General features: G+C 43.5%; 1 protein-coding gene across 7 annotated transcripts in view; it reads right to left on the bottom strand.

Annotated features, from left to right (window-relative positions):
• The window catches only part of PAPPA2 (pappalysin 2), a 201,065-nt gene that overhangs the window by 36,911 nt on the left and 143,031 nt on the right, over nucleotides 1-21,123 (bottom strand). For all 7 annotated transcript variants that reach the window (XM_069981707.1, XM_069981709.1, XM_069981705.1 and 4 more), the window contains 3 exons: nucleotides 6,461-6,650; nucleotides 6,228-6,366; nucleotides 4,914-5,088 (listed from right to left, as the gene is read on the bottom strand). In XM_069981707.1, the coding sequence (XP_069837808.1) occupies nucleotides 4,914-5,088; nucleotides 6,228-6,366; nucleotides 6,461-6,650 (504 nt within the window). The remainder of the gene's footprint in view (nucleotides 1-4,913; nucleotides 5,089-6,227; nucleotides 6,367-6,460; nucleotides 6,651-21,123) is intronic.

The following is a 21,123-nucleotide window of genomic DNA, read 5'->3' as shown; positions in this document are numbered from 1 at the left end:
TGTATGGCTGTAGATAAGTGTGTGTGGTTGTAGATAAATGTGTGTGGTTGTATATAAGTGTGTGTGGTTGTAGATAAGTGTGTGTGGTTGTATATAAGTGTGTGTGGTAAGTGGTTGTAGATAAGTGTGTGTGTAGTTGTAGATAAGTTTGTGTGGTTGTAGATAAGTGTGTGTGGTTGTAGATAAGCTGTATGTATATATATATATATATATATATATATATATACATAATGGTACGCTGGGCTGTATATATAATGGTATGCTGGGCTGTATATATATATATATATATATATATATATAAAATGGTATGCTGGGGTGTATATACATATATATATATACAATGGTATGCTGGGCTGTAAATATATAATGGTATGTGGGTGTGTATATATATATATATATATATATATATATATATATATGTGTATATAATGGTATGCTGGGCGGCTGTATATATATATATATATATATATATATATAATGGTATGCTGGGCTGTATATATATAATGGTATGCTGGGCTGTATATATGTATATATAATGGTATGCTGGGATGTATATATATATATATATATATATATATATACATATATATAATGGTATGCTGGGCTGTATATATATAATGGTATGTTGGGCTGTATATATGTATATATAATGGCATGCTGGGGTGTATATACTGTATATATATATATATATATATATATATATATATATATATATATATAATGGTATAATGGTATGCTGGGCTGTATATATATAATGGTATGCTGGGGTGTATATATATAATGGTATGCTGGGCTGTATATATGTATATATATAATGGTATGCTGGGGTGTATATATATATATATATAATGGTATGCTGGGCTGTATATATGTATATATATATAATGGTATGCTGGGGTGTATATATATATATATATAATGGTATGCTGGGCTGTATATATGTATATATATATAATGGTATGCTGGGGTGTATATATATATATATATAATGGTATGCTGGGCTGTATATATATAATGGTATGCTGGGGTGTATATATAATGGTATGCTAGGCTGTATATATATGCTGGGCTGTATATATATAATGGTATGCTGGGCTGTATATATATATATAATGGTATGCTGGGGTGTATATATATATATGCTGGGTAGTATATATATAATGGTATGCTGGGGTGTATATATATAATGGTATGCTAGGCTGTATATATATGCTGGGCTGTATATATATAATGGTATGCTGGGCTGTATATATATATAATGGTATGCTGGGGTGTGTATATATATATGCTGGGTAGTATATATATAATGGTATGCTGGGGTGTATATATATAATGGTATGCTAGGCTGTATATATATGCTGGGCTGTATATATATATAATGGTATGCTGGGCTGTATATATATATAATGGTATGCTGGGCTGTGTATATATATATATAATGGTATGCTGGGCTGTATATATATATAATGGTATGCTGGGGTGTGTATATATATATATATATATATATATATATATATATATATATATATATATAATGGTATGCTGGGCTGTATATATGTATATATAATGGTATGCTGGGCTGTATATATATATATACATATATATAATGGTATGCTGGGGTGTATATATATATATAATGGTATGCTGGGGTGTATATATATATATATATATATATAATGGTATGCTGGGGTGTATATATATATAATGGTATGCTGGGGTGTATAGCTAGAGGTATAACCAGTAGGAAGAGAGAGATTGTGATCCCGCTGTATAGAGCTCTGGTGACATCACATCTGTATACTGTGTACAGTTCTGGAGACGTCATCTAACAAAGGACATTGATAAAATAGAACGGGTCCAAAGACGGCTACAAAAATGGTGGAGGGTGCGATGGATAAACCATATCAGGAAAGACTGAAGGATTTGTATCTGTATAGTCTGGAGGGAAGAAGGGAAAGGGGGGACATGATGGAAACCTTTATATATGTTAGAAGGGAAAGGAGGACATGATGGAAACCTTTATATATGTTACTGGAGGAAGAAGGGAAAGGGGAGGACATGATGGAAACCTTTATATATGTTACAGGAGGAAGAAGGGAAAGGAGGACATGATGGAAACCTTTATATATGTAGGAGGAAGAAGGGAAAGGGAGGACATGATGGAAACCTTTATATATGTTACAGGAGGAAGAAGGGAAAGGGGGACATGATGGAAACCTTTAAGTATGTTACAGGAGGAAGAAGGGAAAGGGAGGACATGATGGAAACCTTTATATATGTTACAGGAGGAAGAAGGGAAAGGGGGGACATGATGGAAACCTTTATATATGTTACAGGAGGAAGAAGGGAAAGGGGAGGACATGATGGAAACCTTTATATATGTTACAGGAGGAAGAAGGGAAAGGGAGGACATGATGGAAACCTTTATATATGTTACAGGAGGAAGAAGGGAAAGGGAGGACATGATGGAAACCTTTATATATGTTACAGGAGGAAGAAGGGAAAGGAGGGACATGATGGAAACCTTTATATATGTTACTGGAGGAAGAAGGGAAAGGGGAGGACATGATGGAAACCTTTATATATGTTACAGGAGGAAGAAGGGAAAGGGAGGACATGATGGAAACCTTTATATATGTTACTGGAGGAAGAAGGGAAAGGGGAGGACATGATGGAAACCTTTATATATGTTACAGGAGGAAGAAGGGAAAGGAGGACATGATGGAAACCTTTATATATGTAGGAGGAAGAAGGGAAAGGGAGGACATGATGGAAACCTTTATATATGTTACAGGAGGAAGAAGGGAAAGGGAGGACATGATGGAAACCTTTATATATGTTACAGGGGGAAGAAGGGAAAGGGAGGAGATGATGGAAACCTTTATATATGTTACAGGAGGAAGAAGGGAAAGGGGGACATGATGGAAACCTTTAAGTATGTTACAGGAGGAAGAAGGGAAAGGGAGGACATGATGGAAACCTTTATATATGTTACAGGAGGAAGAAGGGAAAGGGGGGACATGATGGAAACCTTTATATATGTTACAGAAGGAAGAAGGGAAAGGGAGGACATGATGGAAACCTTTATATATGTTACAGGAGGAAGAAGGGAAAGGGAGGACATGATGGAAACCTTTATATATGTTACAGGAGGAAGAAGGGAAAGGGGGGACATGATGGAAACCTTTATATATGTTACAGGAGGAAGAAGGGAAAGGGGGACATGATGGAAACCTTTAAGTATGTTAGAGGAGGAAGAAGGGAAAGGGAGGACATGATGGAAACCTTTATATATATGTTACAGGAGGAAGAAGGGAAAGGGAGGACATGATGGAAACCTTTATATATGTTACAGGAGGAAGAAGGGAAAGGGGGACATGATGGAAACCTTTATATATGTTACAGGAGGAAGAAGGGAAAGGAGGACATGATGGAAACCTTTAAGTATGTTAGAGGACTAAATAAGGTTCAGGAGGGAAGTGTTAAGTGTCAAGAACAAGAGGAGACAGTGAGAGGTTAGTTGGGGGAAAGATCAGAAGCAATGTGAGAAAATATTATTTTACTGAAAGAGTAGTAGATACTGTACCTGGAACAAACTTCCAGCAGAGGTGGTTGGTAAATCTACAATAACAGAATTTAAACACGCCTGGGATAGACATACATCTATCCAACGATAATAACAAAGAAAATACTAAAAGGGCGACTAGATGGACCCAGTGGTCTTTTTCTATCTTCTATGTTTCTATATTTCTATGTGGCAGAAAGATCCATAGTCTCACTGCTCTTACAGTAAAGAATATAGAGAGTACCATAGTCTCACTGCTCTTACAGTAAAGAATATAGAGAGTACCATAGTCTCACTGCTCTTACATAGTCTCACTGCTCTTACATAGTCTCACTGCTCTTACAGTAAAGAATATAGAGAGTACCATAGTCTCACTGCTCTTACAGTAAAGAATATAGAGAGTACCATAGTCTCACTGCTCTTACATAGTCTCACTGCTCTTACATAGTCTCACTGCTCTTACAGTAAAGAATATAGAGAGTACCATAGTCTCACTGCTCTTACATAGTCTCACTGCTCTTACATAGTGTCACTGCTCTTACAGTAAAGAATATAGAGAGTACCATAGTCTCACTGCTCTTACATAGTCTCACTGCTCTTACATAGTGTCACTGCTCATACAGTAAAGAATATAGAGAGTACCATAGTCTTACTGCTCTTACAGTAAAGAATATAGAGAGTACCATAGTCTCACTGCTCTTACATAGTCTCACTGCTCTTACATAGTGTCACTGCTCATACAGTAAAGAATATAGAGAGTACCATAGTCTCACTGCTCTTACAGTAAAGAATATAGAGAGTACCATAGTCTCACTGCTCTTACATAGTCTCACTGCTCTTACATAGTGTCACTGCTCATACAGTAAAGAATATAGAGAGTACCATAGTCTCACTGCTCTTACAGTAAAGAATATAGAGAGTACCATAGTCTCACTGCTCTTACATAGTCTCACTGCTCTTACATAGTGTCACTGCTCATACAGTAAAGAATATAGAGAGTACCATAGTCTCACTGCTCTTACAGTAAAGAATATAGAGAGTACCATAGTCTCACTGCTCTTACATAGTCTCACTGCTCTTACATAGTGTCACTGCTCATACAGTAAAGAATATAGAGAGTACCATAGTCTCACTGCTCTTACAGTAAAGAATATAGAGAGTACCATAGTCTCACTGCTCATACAGTAAAGAATATAGAGAGTACCATAGTCTCACTGCTCTTACAGTAAAGAATATAGAGAGTACCATAGCCTCACTGCTCTTACAGTAAACACATATACACAGACCATATATACATATATAACCACATAGACACACACACAATTCCGAGACAGTTGTAGGTATTTACCTTGGAATATGGCAGGTGGGAGGCAGGTGAAGTAGCAGCGGTTTCCTAGACCTGTTCCATCTGGGCAAAAGAAATTAGTGTGGAATACGAGCGATGTAGGCGGAGGTCCACAATCCAATAATCCGCATGTTACACTCAGATTCCAGTGCCCCCCCGAGCACTTTAAGGAGGCGTCCTGATTTAGTGAAGACAGCATGGAAGTAAAGGGCTTCCTTATACAGTATGACTCATATACATTTATCTATACACACATACTACCTGCATAGTGTATTATATAGAGTGTACTAGTGTATTATACCGGGGGGGGGATGTGAGTAAGGGGGGGTGTAATGCTATCCAGTAATGCCATCTTTGTTTTCTCTTAATCGCATAGATGTTTTTTAAGATTTTTGAAGCTAATCCGCCATTGGTGATGATGGTGCAGCTACTCAGAGACCGGTCATTGGGACGTATAGAATAATCAGCTACATCTGCAGGAATGAAGCTAATCCGCCATTGGTGGTGATGGTGCAGCTACTCAGAGACCGGTCATTGGGACGTATAGAATAATCAGCTACATCTGCAGGAATGAAGCTAATCCGCCATTGGTGGTGATGGTGCAGCTACTCAGAGACCGGTCATTGGGACGTATAGAATAATCAGCTACATCTGCAGGAATGAAGCTAATCCGCCATTGGTGGTGATGGTGCAGGATCTGGTCTATGAGTGCTCCATCCCCAGGATAACAATGAACTGAGAAAACTCACAAGAACAAGATCCACATATCGCTGTGACGGAGGATAACATATTGTGAATGTCATGTCCGTGTTTAGTCAGACCTCGGCACGGCCCTCTGTAAGGTACGACCGAGACTGCATTTTTACCAATGAATTAGTGCTTATTCTGTGCTTTATCTGCTCCTGTCTGAACACTGCTCTAATCCTTCTGCTCTGGTGATTGAATTATCTGCCACACCCGTCTCTTCCTCTCACTTCCCTCTGGCCGCTTCACAGTTAGAAAGGAGTCCGGGATCAGACTTTTTTGCATCTACCTCCCCGTCTCCATCGCTGGGGTCCGCTGTCCTCCGCTACGGTTCCCGGTTCCCCGGCTGCTTCCTGGTTTGAGAGGGACTGACAGCCTCAGAACTGGAGCAGGGGACAGAGGGCCGGATAATTGACGGGTGTAATACGGTCTTTACTCTTGCTGGATTCTGGATCTCTAGTCCAATCAGGTGCTGGACCCTGTTAACCCTTCGCTAGCATGATGGGCATTGTAGTTGGGCCGGAGGTTCCCCATCCCTGCAGTAAATGATTGATAGCTGAGGTTCTCTCTTACCTGTACAATGTTATGTCCTGTCTTACTGACTGTATGGAGAACGAAGCCCTGGTCACACGTCACCCAACACAGGGTCTCTCCATCCACATCTGTGGAACATTGGGTGGTCCCATGTAGGACGTGCAGAGCAGGACATGAGCTGGAGGATTATAGAGACACTATTAATGATAACATCCTATATATCTAGAACCCTGAGAGTCCCCGACAAGAACCAACAGAACCTTATCAATTACCTGCAATTCCTTCCATTATGGGGCCCCCCGACAGGTGACTCCCTGATGCCGGCTGGAGACCTGAGCGCCACTCCATGAACCCCGACGGATGGGGAGGAGAACCTGAGCGTGAGCGACAGCGCTCTGCGCATTGGGTTTTTTGGACAATTTATGACCAGAGGATTATAGCGACATGAAAGTCTGTGCGTCCCTGGGAAAACACACGAGAATGGCTTTAGCTGGTTGTTCTGTGCAAATCTGTGACAATATCAAAGTGTCCAGATACACATGCTGGGGCCCTAACACATACTGGGGCCCTAACAGGTGCTGGTGACATAACACATACTGGGGCCCTAACAGGAGCTGGTGATGTAACACATACTGGGGCCCTAACAGGTGCTGGTGACGTAACACATACTGGGGCCCTAACAGGTGCTGGTGACGTAACACATACTGGGGCCCTAACAGGTGCTGGTGACGTAACACATACTGAGGCCCCAACAGGTGTTGGTGACGTAACACATACTGGGGCCCTAACAGGTGCTGGTGACGTAACACATACTGGGGCCCTAACAGGTGCTGGTGACGTAACACATACTGGGGCCCTAACAGGTGCTGGTGACGTAACACATACTGGGGCCCTAACAGGAGCTGGTGATGTAACACATGCCGGGGCCCTAACAGGTGCTGGTGACGTAACACATACTGGGGCCCTAACAGGTGCTGGTGACATAACACATGCCGGGGCCCTAACAGGTGCTGGTGACGTAACACATACTGGGGCCCTAACAGGTGCTGGTGACATAACACATGCTGGGGCCCTAACAGGTGCTGGTGACGTAACACATACTGGGGCCCTAACAGGAGCTGGTGATGTAACACATGCCGGGGCCCTAACAGGAGTTGGTGACGTAACACATACTGGGGCCCCAACAGGTGCTGGTGACGTAACACATACTGAGGCCCCAACAGGTGCTGGTGACGTAACATATACTGGGGCCCTAACAGGTGCTGGTGACATAACACATGATGGGGCCCTAACAGGTGCTGGTGACATAACACATACTGGGGCCCCAACAGGTGCTGGTGACATAACACATACTGGGGCCCTAACAGGTGCTGGTGACGTAACACATACTGGGGCCCTAACAGGTGCTGGTGACGTAACATATACTGGGGCCCTAACAGGAGTTGGTGACGTAACACATACTGGGGCCCCAACAGGTGCTGGTGACGTAACACATACTGGGGCCCTAACAGGTGCTGGTGACGTAACACATACTGGGGCCCTAACAGGTGCTGGGGACCTAACACATACTGGGGCCCTAACAGGTGCTGGGGACCTAACACATACTGGGGCCCTAACAGGTGCTGGGGACCTAACACATACTGGGGCCCTAACAGGTGCTGGTGACGTAACACATACTGGGGCCCTAACAGGTGCTGGGGACCTAACACATACTGGGGCCCTAACAGGTGCTGGGGACCTAACACATACTGGGGCCCTAACAGGTGCTGGTGACGTCACACATACTGGGGACCTAACACATACTGGGGCCCTAACAGGTGCTGGTGACGTAACACATGCTGGGGCCCTAACAGGTGCTAGGGGCCCTAACAGGTGCTGGGGCCCTAACACACGCTGGTGACGTAACACATACTGGGGCCCTAACACATGCCGGGGCCCTAACACATTCTGGGGCCCTAACACATGCTGGGGCCCTAACACATGCCAGGACCCTAACACATGCCAGGACCCTAACACTTGCTGGGGCCCTAACACTTGCTGGGGCCCTAACACATGCCAGGACCCTAACACTTGCCGGGGCCCTAACACATGCCGGGGCCCTAACACATGCTGGGGCTGTAACACATGCTGGGGCTGTAACACATGCTGGGGCTGTAACACATGCTGGGGCCCTAACACATGCCGGGGCCCTAACACATGCCAGGGCTGTAACACATGCTGGGGCCCTAACACATGCCGGGGCCCTAACACATGCCGGGCCCTAACACATGCCGGAACCCTAACACATGCCGGGGCCCTAACACATGCCGGGGCCCTAACACATGCCGGGGCCCTAACACATGCCGGGCCCTAACACATGCCGGGACAGTAGCACAACGTAGCACAATGATCAGGAGCCGTAACACTGAGATTATTGTTGTCATCAATAGGAAGATACAAGAAGCTTCGGAAACACAATACAAGAGAATTAGCGGCACAGGTTATTATGTGTGATGTAGAAAAGTAACGGCCGGACGGGCTGCTTCCTGTGCCGGGTGACCTGTGTAATGAGAGGGCCGCTGTACAGAATGGGCCTCCATGCAGAGCGGATGGCGCTGTACCCGCAGAGCGTTCACTCCCATTCCCCACCTCCGGGACGTTCTCTGCAGACGCTACAGGCATCATTTCCAATGTATCAAACGTAACACGGACTCCACCTCAAATTGCTGTCACTGGAGGGACGGTGTCACCTAAACGTTCTGTTACTGATCAGTCAGATACTAAAACTTCTTCCTTTATTCTCATCTGTTTCTATTTTCTGACTGATTTTTTTTTATTTCCCATTTTTTATTTTCTAATTTCCCATTTTTTCTCTCTATATTATATAATAATCCTGATATCGCGCAGTTCTCATTCTCACCAAGATAAAACCAGTCTGTGGTGATAAGAGGAGGCTGCAGTAAAGTGATCTGTACAGCATTGCAGCATCATGTGACACCAGTAGATAGAGGAGACAATAGCAGCTCCCTGTGGAATGACCTCTTCACAGGTCACAGAGCGCGCTCAGTAATGTCTCACATTCATCTCAAGGGACAGAGTCTGTCTATTCTATTGTCATTTATGTCCATGAGCCTAGCTGTAAAGCATGTCACTAAATGCTGTTAACAGCAGCCCAGGCAAGATGGCCCCCCCCATAACTATAAAGTGAGGAAATAGAAACAGATTAGAATAAAAGAAGAAGTTTTAGTATCTGACTCTGATCACATTCCCACTAAATAACCCAAATAATGAGCGGCCATCATCTCTCGCAGCCTGTAGGGGGCGCCTTTCACTCCCAGGAATCCTCCTTTATCCATCATCTTTCTGCTTCTGTATGTCGGAGAATCAGATGCATAATACCGCTGTGTCGCGTTCGCCGAGCGCCACCGCCCCGTATGATTTATTGTAGAATCTCAGGATATTGATGTCTATAATGTAAGATGGTGACATCAGGGGGCAAAAATAACACAAATGCCCCCGTCCAGAGAAGAGTCAGAGGAGGAGGAGAACAGAACTGAGCTCACCCGCCAATCATAGAGAGAGCCAAAGAACTGCAAAATAACATAATGCACTGATAGAGAGCTGGGAAGGGCACCCCCTAGCTGTGGGGCAGGGGAATACAAATACAGTCTGACACAGTGCTCCCTGCTGCCACCTCTGTCCAGAACAGGAGAGGTTTTCTATGGGGATTTGCTGCTGCTCTGGACAGTTCCTGACATGGACAGAGGTGGCAGCAGAGAGCACTGTGTCAGACTGCAGAGAATACACCACTTCCTGCAGGACATACAACAGCTGATAACTACTGGAAGACTAGAGATTTTTATATAGAATTAAAAATCTCTATAACTTTCTGACACCAGCTTATTTGAAAGAAAATTATTTTTGCCAGAGTACCCCTTTAAATGATGGACGTCTTTTGAGGCTGACATCAAACAATGCTCATGACAAATATTTTCGGACTTCTTTTGCAAACACTGGACTTTATTTTTTGGGTTGGTCACACAGTTTTTTTTTTCTCACCGTCTTCACAGTTAGATTCAATGGACTTTTTAATTAAAGACAAAGGGCGACTCGTCCACCTGACCAAGAATAACATACCGACGGCCGTCACTGCATTTTAAGGAATTATAGATGGACAAGAAAAAAAAGTGGTGGGAACATAACCCATATAACCCATATAACTTATATAGCCCATATAACCCGTATAACCCATATAACCCGTATAACCCATATAACCCGTATAACCCATATAGCCCATATAACCCGTATAACCCATATAACCCGTATAACCCGTATAACCCATATAGCCCATATAACCCGTATCACCCATATAGCCCATATAACCCATATAACTCATATACCCCATATAACCCATATAACTCATATAGCCCATATAACCCGTATAACCCATATAACCCGTATAACCCATATAGCCCATATAACTCATATAATTCATATAGCCCGTATAACCCGTACAACCCATATAGCCCATATAACCCGTATAACCCATATAGCCCATATAACCCGTAAAACCCATATAGCCCATATAACCCGTATCACCCATATAGCCCATATAACCCATATAACCCATATAACTCATATACCCCATGTAACCCATATAACTCATATAGCCCATATAACCCGTATAGCCCATATAACCCATATCACCCATATAGCCCATATAGCCCATATAACCCATATAACCCATATAACTCATATAGCCCATATAACCCATATAACCCGTATAACCCATATAGCCCATATAACCCGTATAACCCATATAGCCCATATAACTCGTATCACCCATATAGCCCATATAACCCATATAGCCCATATAACCCATATAACTCATATAGCCCATATAACCCATATAACTCATATAGCCCATATAACCCATATAGCCCATATAACCCGTATAACCTATATAGCCCATATAACCCGTATCACCCATATAGCCCATATAACCCATATAACTCATATAGCCCATATAACTCATATAGCCCATATAACCCATATAACCCCTATAGCCCATATAACCCGTATAGCCCATATAACCCATATAGCCCATATAACCCGTATAACCCATATAACTCATATAGCCCATATAACCCATATAACTCATATAGCCCATATAACCCATATAACTCATATAGCCCATATAGCCCATATAGCCCATATAACCCATATAACTCATATAGCCCATATAACCCGTATAGCCCATATAACCCATATCACCCATATAGCCCATATAGCCCATATAACCCATATAACCCATATAACTCATATAGCCCATATAACCCGTATAACCCATATAGCCCATATAACCCGTATAGCCCATATAACCCATATAGCCCATATAACCCGTATAACCCATATAGCCCATATAACTCATATAATTCATATAGCACATATAACCCGTATAACCCATATAACCCGTATAACCCATATAGCCCATATAACCCGTATAACCCATATAGCCCATATAACTCGTATCACCCATATAGCCCATATAACCCATATAGCCCATATAACCCATATAACTCATATAGCCCATATAACCCATATAACTCATATAGCCCATATAACCCATATAGCCCATATAACCCGTATCACCCATATAGCCCATATAACCCATATAACTCATATAGCCCATATAACTCATATAGCCCATATAACCCATATAACCCCTATAGCCCATATAACCCGTATAGCCCATATAACCCATATAGCCCATATAACCCGTATAACCCATATAACTCATATAGCCCATATAACCCATATAACTCATATAGCCCATATAACCCATATAACTCATATAGCCCATATAACCCATATAGCCCATATAACCCATATAACTCATATAGCCCATATAACCCGTATAACCTATATAGCCCATATAACCCATATAGCCCATATAACCCATATAACTCATATAGCCCATATAACCCATATAACTCATATAGCCCATATAACTCATATAGCCCATATAACCCATATAACCCCTATAGCCCATATAGCCCATATAACCCATATAACTCATATAGCCCATATAACCCGTATAACCCATATAGCCCATATAACTCATATAATTCATATAGCCCATATAACTCATATAATTCATATAGCCCATATAGCCAATGTATGAAATAAGAGGCACGTGAAGATACAGTCCACCCTTTGGACATCTATGGATCCCACATTATGTCATAATAAATGTCGACAATCTTTATTATAAATAATATATTATGAAAACAAACAATAATAATACTAATAATAATACTACAGGAAGTGTCCCTAATCCCTGCTCCAGGTAGGGGTTACATCACATTTTGAGGTACATCAGTACCAAATTCCACAAGGAGGGGCTAAGTGCCCGCAGGGAGGGACTTGATCTCCACAGGGAGGGGCTAAGTGTCCACAGGGAGGGGCTAAGTGTCCGCAAGGTGGAGCCAGACACCTCAAGTGCCCAGCACCTCCCCCTATGGCTTGTCTCTTCCTCCTGCATTTGACTGACAGCCCCTGTGATTTGCTTTATTATACATTTTCTTAGGTCCAGATTATTGTCTTCAATCCCTCAAATATACAGATATAATTTCCGAGAATCCAGCAAACGTCTGTTATATAATCATCATCTGCCAGTGGAGGGATGTGAATTAATTATCCCTGTGAGGAGAAGACTTGGTATAATAACAAACCACAACCCTCTTCATCCCATGTAAGGTCAAAAATCTTATTGTACTTGGACATTTCCAGCTGAAAGAGGTAAAACCGATCACTTCAGGAAGGAGAGAGAAAGTGATTGTATTATCATGTTTTATATGAAGTTTAGGAGGGCTCCAAACCTAATACTATACAAGGAGGCTCCAAACTATACGAGGGGGCTCCAAACCTAATACTATACAAGAAGACTCCAAACTATACGAGGGGGCTCCAAACCTACTACTATACAAGGAGGCTCCAAACTATACGAGGGGGCTCCAAATCTACTACTATACGAGGGGGCTCCAAACTATATGAGGGGGCTCCAAACTTAATACTATACAAGGGGGCTCCAAACCTAATACTATACAAGAAGACTCCAAACTATACGAGGGGGCTCCAAACTTAATACTATACAAGGGGGCTCCAAACCTAATACTATACAAGAAGACTCCAAACTATACGAGGGGGCTCCAAACCTAATACTATACAAGGGGGCTCCAAACCTAATACTATACAAGAAGACTCCAAACTATACGAGGGGGCTCCAAACCTAATACTATACAAGAAGACTCCAAACCATACGAGGGGGCTCCAAACCTAATACTATACAAGAAGACTCCAAACTATACGAGGGGGCTCCAAACCTACTACTATACGAGGGGGCTCCAAACTATACGGGGGCTCCAAACCTAATACTATACGAGGAGGCTCCAAACCTAATACTATACAAGAAGACTCCAAACTATACGAGGGGGCTCCAAACCTAATACTATACGAGGAGGCTCCAAACCTAATACTATACAAGAAGACTCCAAACTACACGAGGGGGGCTCCCAACTTTATACTATACAAGAAGACTCCAAACTATATGAGGGGGCTCCAAACCTAATACTATACAAGGGGCTTCCAAACCTAATACTATACAAGAAGACTCCAAACTATACGAGGAAGCTCCAAACCTAATACTATACAAGGGGACTTCAGACTATACAAGGGGGCTCCAAACTATATGAGGGGGCTCCAAAGCTAATACTATACGAGGGGGCTCCAAACCTTATTCTATACAAGGGGACTTCAGACTATACAAGGGGGCTCCAAACTATACAAGGGGCTCCAAACCTAATACTATACGAGGGGACTCCAAACTATACGAGGGGGCTCCAAACCTCATACTATACGAGGGGACTCCAAACTATACGAGGGGGCTCCAAACCTAATACTTTAAGAGGGGGCTCTTTATTATACAAGGGGGCTCCAAACCTAATACTATACGAGGGGACTCCAGACTATACGAGGAGGCTCCAAACCTAATACTATACGAGGGGACTCCAAACCTAATACTATACGAGGGGACTCCAAACTATACGAGGAGACTCCAAACCTAATACTTTACAAGGGGACTATAAACTATACGAGGGGGCTCCAAACTATATGAGGGAGCTCGAAACCTAATACTATACGAGGGGGCTCCTAACTATACAAGGGGGCTCCAAACCTATTACTATACGAGGGGGCTCCTAATTATAAAAGGTGGCTACAAACCTTATACTATACGTGTGGACTCCAAACTATATGAGGGGGCTCCAACCTAATACTATATGAGGGGGCTTCTTACTATACAAGGGGGCTCCAAACCTAATACTATACAAGGGGACTTCAAACTATACAAGGGGGCTCCAAACTATACAAGGGGACTCCAAACCTTATACTATATGAGGGGGCTCCAAATCTAATACCATACAAGGGGACTCCAAACCTAATACTATACAAGGGGACTCCAAACTATACAAGAGGGTTCCAAACCTACTACTATACAAGGGGGCTGCAAACCTAATACTATACAAGAAGACTCCAAACCTAATACTATACAAGGGGGCTCCAAACTATACGTGGGGCTCCAAACCTAATACTATACAAGGGGGCTGCAAACCTAATACTATACAAGGGGGCTCCAAACCTAATACTATACAAGGGGGCTGCAAACCTAATACTATACAAGGGGGCTCCAAACCTAATACTATACAAGGGGGCTCCAAACTATACGTGGGGCTCCAAACCTAATACTATACGAGGAGTCTCCAAACCTAATGTTATACAAGGGGGCTCCAAACCTAATACTATACAAGGGATCTCCAAACTATACGAGGGGTCTCCAAACCTAATATTATACGAGGAGGCTCCAAACCTAATACTATACAAGGGGACTCCAAACTATACGAGGGAGCTCCAAACCTAATACTATACAAGGGGACTCCAAACTATACGAGGGGGCTCCAAACCTAATACTATACGAGGAGGCTCCAAACCTAATACTATATGAGGGGGCTCCTAACTATACAAGGGGGCTCCAAGCCTAATACTATACAAGGGGACTCCAAACTATACCAGGGGGCTCCAAACTATACAAGGGGGCTCCAAACCTTATACTATATGAGGGGGCTCCAAACTTAATACCATACAAGGGGACTCCAAACTATACGAGGGATCTCCAAACCTAATACTATAAAAGGGGGCTCCAAACCTAATACTATACAAGGGGGCTCCAAACCTAATACTATACAAGGGGTCTCCAAACCTAATACTATACAAGGGGGCTCCAAACTATACAAGGGATCTCCAAACCTAATATAAAAGGGGGCTCCAAACCTAATACTATACAAGGGGGCTCCAAACCTATAAAAGGGGGCTCCAAACCTAATACTATACAATGGGGCTCCAAACTATATGAGGGGGGCTCCAACCCTAATATTATACGAGGAGGCTTCAAACCTAATACTATATGAGGGGGCTCCAAACCTAATACTAAACGAGGGGGCTCCAAACTATACGAGGGGGCTCCAAACCTAATACTATACAAGGGGGCTCCAAACCTAATACTATACAAGGGGGCTCCAACCCTAATATTATACAAGGAGGCTCCAAACCTAATACTATACAAGGGGGCTCCAAACCTAATACTATACAAGGGGGCTCCAAACCTAATACTATACAAGGGGACTCCAAACTATACGAGGGAGCTCCAAACCTAATACTATACAAGGGGACTCCAAACTATACGAGGGGGCTCCAAACCTAATACTATACGAGGAGGCTCCAAACCTAATACTATATGAGGGGGCTCCTAACTATACAAGGGGGCTCCAAGCCTAATACTATACAAGGGGACTCCAAACTATACCAGGGGGCTCCAAACCTTATACTATATGAGGGGGCTCCAAACTTAATACCATACAAGGGGACTCCAAACTATACGAGGGATCTCCAAACCTAATACTATAAAAGGGGGCTCCAAACCTAATACTATACAAGGGGGCTCCAAACCTAATACTATACAAGGGGGCTCCAAACCTATAAAAGGGGGCTCCAAACCTAATACTATACAATGGGGCTCCAAACTATATGAGGGGGGCTCCAACCCTAATATTATACGAGGAGGCTTCAAACCTAATACTATATGAGGGGGCTCCAAACCTAATACTAAACGAGGGGGCTCCAAACTATACGAGGGGGCTCCAAACCTAATATTATACAAGGAGGCTCCAAACCTAATACTATACAAGGGGGCTCCAAACCTAATACTATACAAGGGGGCTCCAAACCTAATACTATACAAGGGGACTCCAAACTATACGAGGGAGCTCCAAACCTAATACTATACAAGGGGACTCCAAACTATACGAGGGGGCTCCAAACCTAATACTATACGAGGAGGCTCCAAACCTAATACTATATGAGGGGGCTCCTAACTATACAAGGGGGCTCCAAGCCTAATACTATACAAGGGGACTCCAAACTATACCAGGGGGCTCCAAACCTTATACTATATGAGGGGGCTCCAAACTTAATACCATACAAGGGGACTCCAAACTATACGAGGGATCTCCAAACCTAATACTATAAAAGGGGGCTCCAAACCTAATACTATACAAGGGGGCTCCAAACCTAATACTATACAAGGGGGCTCCAAACCTATAAAAGGGGGCTCCAAACCTAATACTATACAATGGGGCTCCAAACTATATGAGGGGGGCTCCAACCCTAATATTATACGAGGAGGCTTCAAACCTAATACTATATGAGGGGGCTCCAAACCTAATACTAAACGAGGGGGCTCCAAACTATACGAGGGGGCTCCAAACCTAATACTATACAAGGGGGCTCCAAACCTAATACTATACAAGGGGGCTCCAAACCTAATACTATACGAGGGGGCTCCAAACCTAATACTATACAAGGGGGCTCCAAACCTAATACTATACAAGGGGACTCCAAACTATACGAGGGAGCTCCAAACCTAATACTATACAAGGGGACTCCAAACTATACGAGGGGGCTCCAAACCTAATACTATACGAGGAGGCTCCAAACCTAATACTATACGAGGAGGCTCCAAACCTAATACTATATGAGGGGGCTCCTAACTATACAAGGGGGCTCCAAGCCTAATACTATACAAGGGGACTCCAACCCTAATATTATACAAGGAGGCTCCAAACCTAATACTATACAAGGGGGCTCCAAACCTAATACTATACAAGGGGACTCCAAACTATACCAGGGGGCTCCAAACTATACAAGGGGGCTCCAAACCTTATACTATATGAGGGGGCTCCAAACTTAATACCATACAAGGGGACTCCAAACTATACGAGGGATCTCCAAACCTAATACTATAAAAGGGGGCTCCAAACCTAATACTATACAAGGGGGCTCCAAACCTAATACTATACAAGGGGGCTCCAACCCTAATATTATACAAGGAGGCTCCAAACCTAATACTATACGAGGGGGCTCCAAACCTTATCCTACTGTGCTGTATGAGTTCAATAAAGAAATAGCATTTTATGGCCAGGTTCCCGCTATGTAAAGAGAACGGCCATCTTTTATAATTGTGGACGTCATTCATTTTGCAAATAACGTTAATTTTTAAACAAAAATAACGGGAGTTATTTGCACAATGGCGGGCGTTATAATGGTGAGAACCTAGCCTATTGGGGTAAGTAGCCCTTTTACAGGGGATTCTAAGATGTGCAAGTAAATCGATTCACAGGCGACAAGAGACGAGGAAGAGAACAGAGAAATCTTTGCTGATTCTTTCCGTCTGCTAATACCGTCAGTAAACTATAAGCCAGGTACGCCCCGTGGTAATGAGCGACCCAAAGGAAGGAACGTGGCCTCCAATCAGTAAGATAAAGTGTCCACCTGTGACTAGAACACTTACACGTTTTTGTAATACTGCGTTTACACAGACAGATTTATCTGACAGATTTTGGAAGCCAAAGCCAGGAATGGATTTGAAAAGAGGATAGATCCCAGTCTTTCCTTTATGACCTGATCCCTGTTTATTGTCTGTTCCTGGTTTGGGCTTCAAAGATCTGTCAGATAAATCTGTCTGTGTAAACCGCCATAACGCAATTCCATTGAAGTAAATTGAGCTTAATTGCAACCTGACCTGGAGACAAGAGTGGGTGCTGTCTCTGGAAGAAAGCGGCCAGGTTTTTGTAACGCTGGATAATCCCTTTAAACAATCTCAAGGAAATGAACGTTTTTTTATAGTTCCAGCTCGAGTTGTGGAAATAATTATGGAATCACTCGATATTAAGGAAAAAACTATGGAATTCAGAATCATATGGAGGAAGAAATGTCATCATAACTTTTCTGCTCTTCACATGTGATTCCTATGACTTCTCCGATAATCCTACATCACTGGCTCCAACGTTCTCAATGACTGATCAGTTCTCCTGGATGGAACTTTTGCCATTTTTTATTTCCATGATAAATTTTCAGTTGGAGGTTGTGTGACCATTAGGAGGGAGGGCAGCGATACGGAGGCCCCTCCTACCATCTACATCCACCCAATAGGGAGGCTGGGAGCCGGAAATAGGAAATACACATGGAAATACATTCCAAGTACAAGAGGAACCGGACACTATCCAGATCTTGGGAATGGTGGAGACATAGAGAGTGAGGTATAGATGGAGGGGACCCCTTTAAAGATCCCCCTTAAAAAAGATCCTTTATATTCTTCAGCCAAGTGTATCCTCACGGAACGTTCCATCATGTACATGTAGAGGGCTGGGTGCCAGGCGCAGCGAGGAGCCGCAACACTGTTCCTATACGGTTATACTGTAAGTGATAGAGCGCAGAGTTCTCGGTATATCGGGAGACATCAGCTAATAGGGTGATAACATAAGAGACTTTACTCAAATGTTCATCATGTGACTGTAAAGACGTTGCTGGACTCCTCCGAGGAGCAGATGTCTCCGGTATCCGCGATTGGCTGGCGGTGACACAATGTTTTGTTTTTGTGGTTACTTCTATAAACACCTTCACGAGTTGTTAAGTAATAAGTAACGTGACAGCAATGAAGCCAAAATAACTCCGGCAGATGGCGTGACTTAATGATTAAAAATACCGGAGAGATCATCTGATAACACCTATGACACGCCGAGAGCGCCGGGGAGGTTGCTACGCAACAGTCTCCGCTCTTACTTATGGGTGCTACGCCTGGAGTTGTCTGCTACTACATTCGGGACACTGTATATATATATACCTAGTATACATAACAGGTTATCCTTAGATGACTCCTACGGATATATAGAAGTAAATACTGCAGCTGCTGCTTTATACCGTGCCCAGGTCTCTATGACACAATATACAATGGATGTGCTGCCTCCCTGCAAAGAGCAAGTAAGGTATCGGGAGGGATTTCTCATACCCTGTATACTCTTGTATGCCAGGAAATTGGTATACACTAATAATAACTGGTGTGAATAGCATATGAAACCTACTCCAGCTGGTATCTGATGGTGCACGGATGACCAAAGTCGGGACGAAGGTACAACAAGGCATGCACCAACTAATATATCCAAGTGCACCTCTTCCTAATACATCCAGTGCACCTCCTCCTAATACATCCAGTGCACCTCCCTCCTAATACATCCAGTGCACCTCCCTCCTAATACATCCAGTGCACCTCCCTCCTAATACATCCAGTGCACCTCCCTCCTAATACCTCCAGTGCACCTCCCTTTTAATACATCCAGTTCACCTCCCTCCTAATACATCCAGTGCACCTCCCTCCTCATACCTCCAGTGCACCTCGCTCCTAATAACTCCAGTGCACCTCCCTCCTAATACATCCAGTGCACCTCCCTCCTCATACCTCCAGTGCACCTCCCTCCTAATACATCCAGTGCACCTCCCTCCTAATACATCCAGTGCACCGCCCTCCTGATACATCCAGTGCACCTCCCTTTTAATACATCCAGTGCACCTCCCTCCTCATACATCCAGTGCACCTCCCTCCTCATACATCCAGTGCACCTCCCTCCTAATACCTCCAGTGCACCTCGCTCCTAATAACTCCAGTGCACCTCCCTCCTAATACATCCAGTGCACCTCCTTATTAATACATCCAGTGCACCTCCCTCCTAATACATCCAGTGCACCTCCCTCCTAATACATCTAGTGCACCTTCCTCCTAATACATCCAGTGCACCTCCCTCCTAATACATCCAGTGCACCTCCCTCCTAATACATCTAGTGCACCTCGCTCCTAATACATCCAGTGCACCTCCCTCCTAATACATCCAGTGCAGCTCGCTCCTAATACATCCAATGCACCTCCCTTCTAATACATCCAAAGCACCTCCTTATTAATACATCCAGTGCACCTCCCTCCTAATACATCCAGTGCACCTCCCTCCTAATACATCCAGTGCACCTCCCTCCTAATACCTCCAGTGCACCTCGCTCCTAATACCTCCAGTGCACCTCCCTTCTAATACATCCAAAGCACCTCCTTATTAATACATCCAGTGCACCTCCCTCCTAATACCTCCAGTGCACCTCCCTCCTAATACCTCCAGTGCACCTCCCTCCTAATACATCCAGTGCAGCTCGCTCCTAATACATCCAATGCACCTCCCTTCTAATACATCCAAAGCACCTCCTTATTAATACATCCAGTGCACCTCCCTCCTAATACATCCAGTGCACCTCCCTCCTAATACATCCAGTGCACCTCCCTCCTAATACCTCCAGTGCACCTCGCTCCTAATACCTCCAGTGCACCTCCCTTCTAATACATCCAAAGCACCTCCTTATTAATACATCCAGTGCACCTCCCTCCTCATACATCCAGTGCACCTCCCTCCTAATACATCCAGTGCACCTCCCTCCTAACACATCCAGTGAACCTCCCTTCTAATAC

This window comes from Dendropsophus ebraccatus, chromosome 8, assembly GCF_027789765.1.
Source record: "Dendropsophus ebraccatus isolate aDenEbr1 chromosome 8, aDenEbr1.pat, whole genome shotgun sequence".
NCBI lineage: Eukaryota > Metazoa > Chordata > Amphibia > Anura > Hylidae > Dendropsophus > Dendropsophus ebraccatus.
Note: the sequence above shows the minus strand (reverse complement) of the source record. Positions and strands in the feature narration are given on the sequence as shown.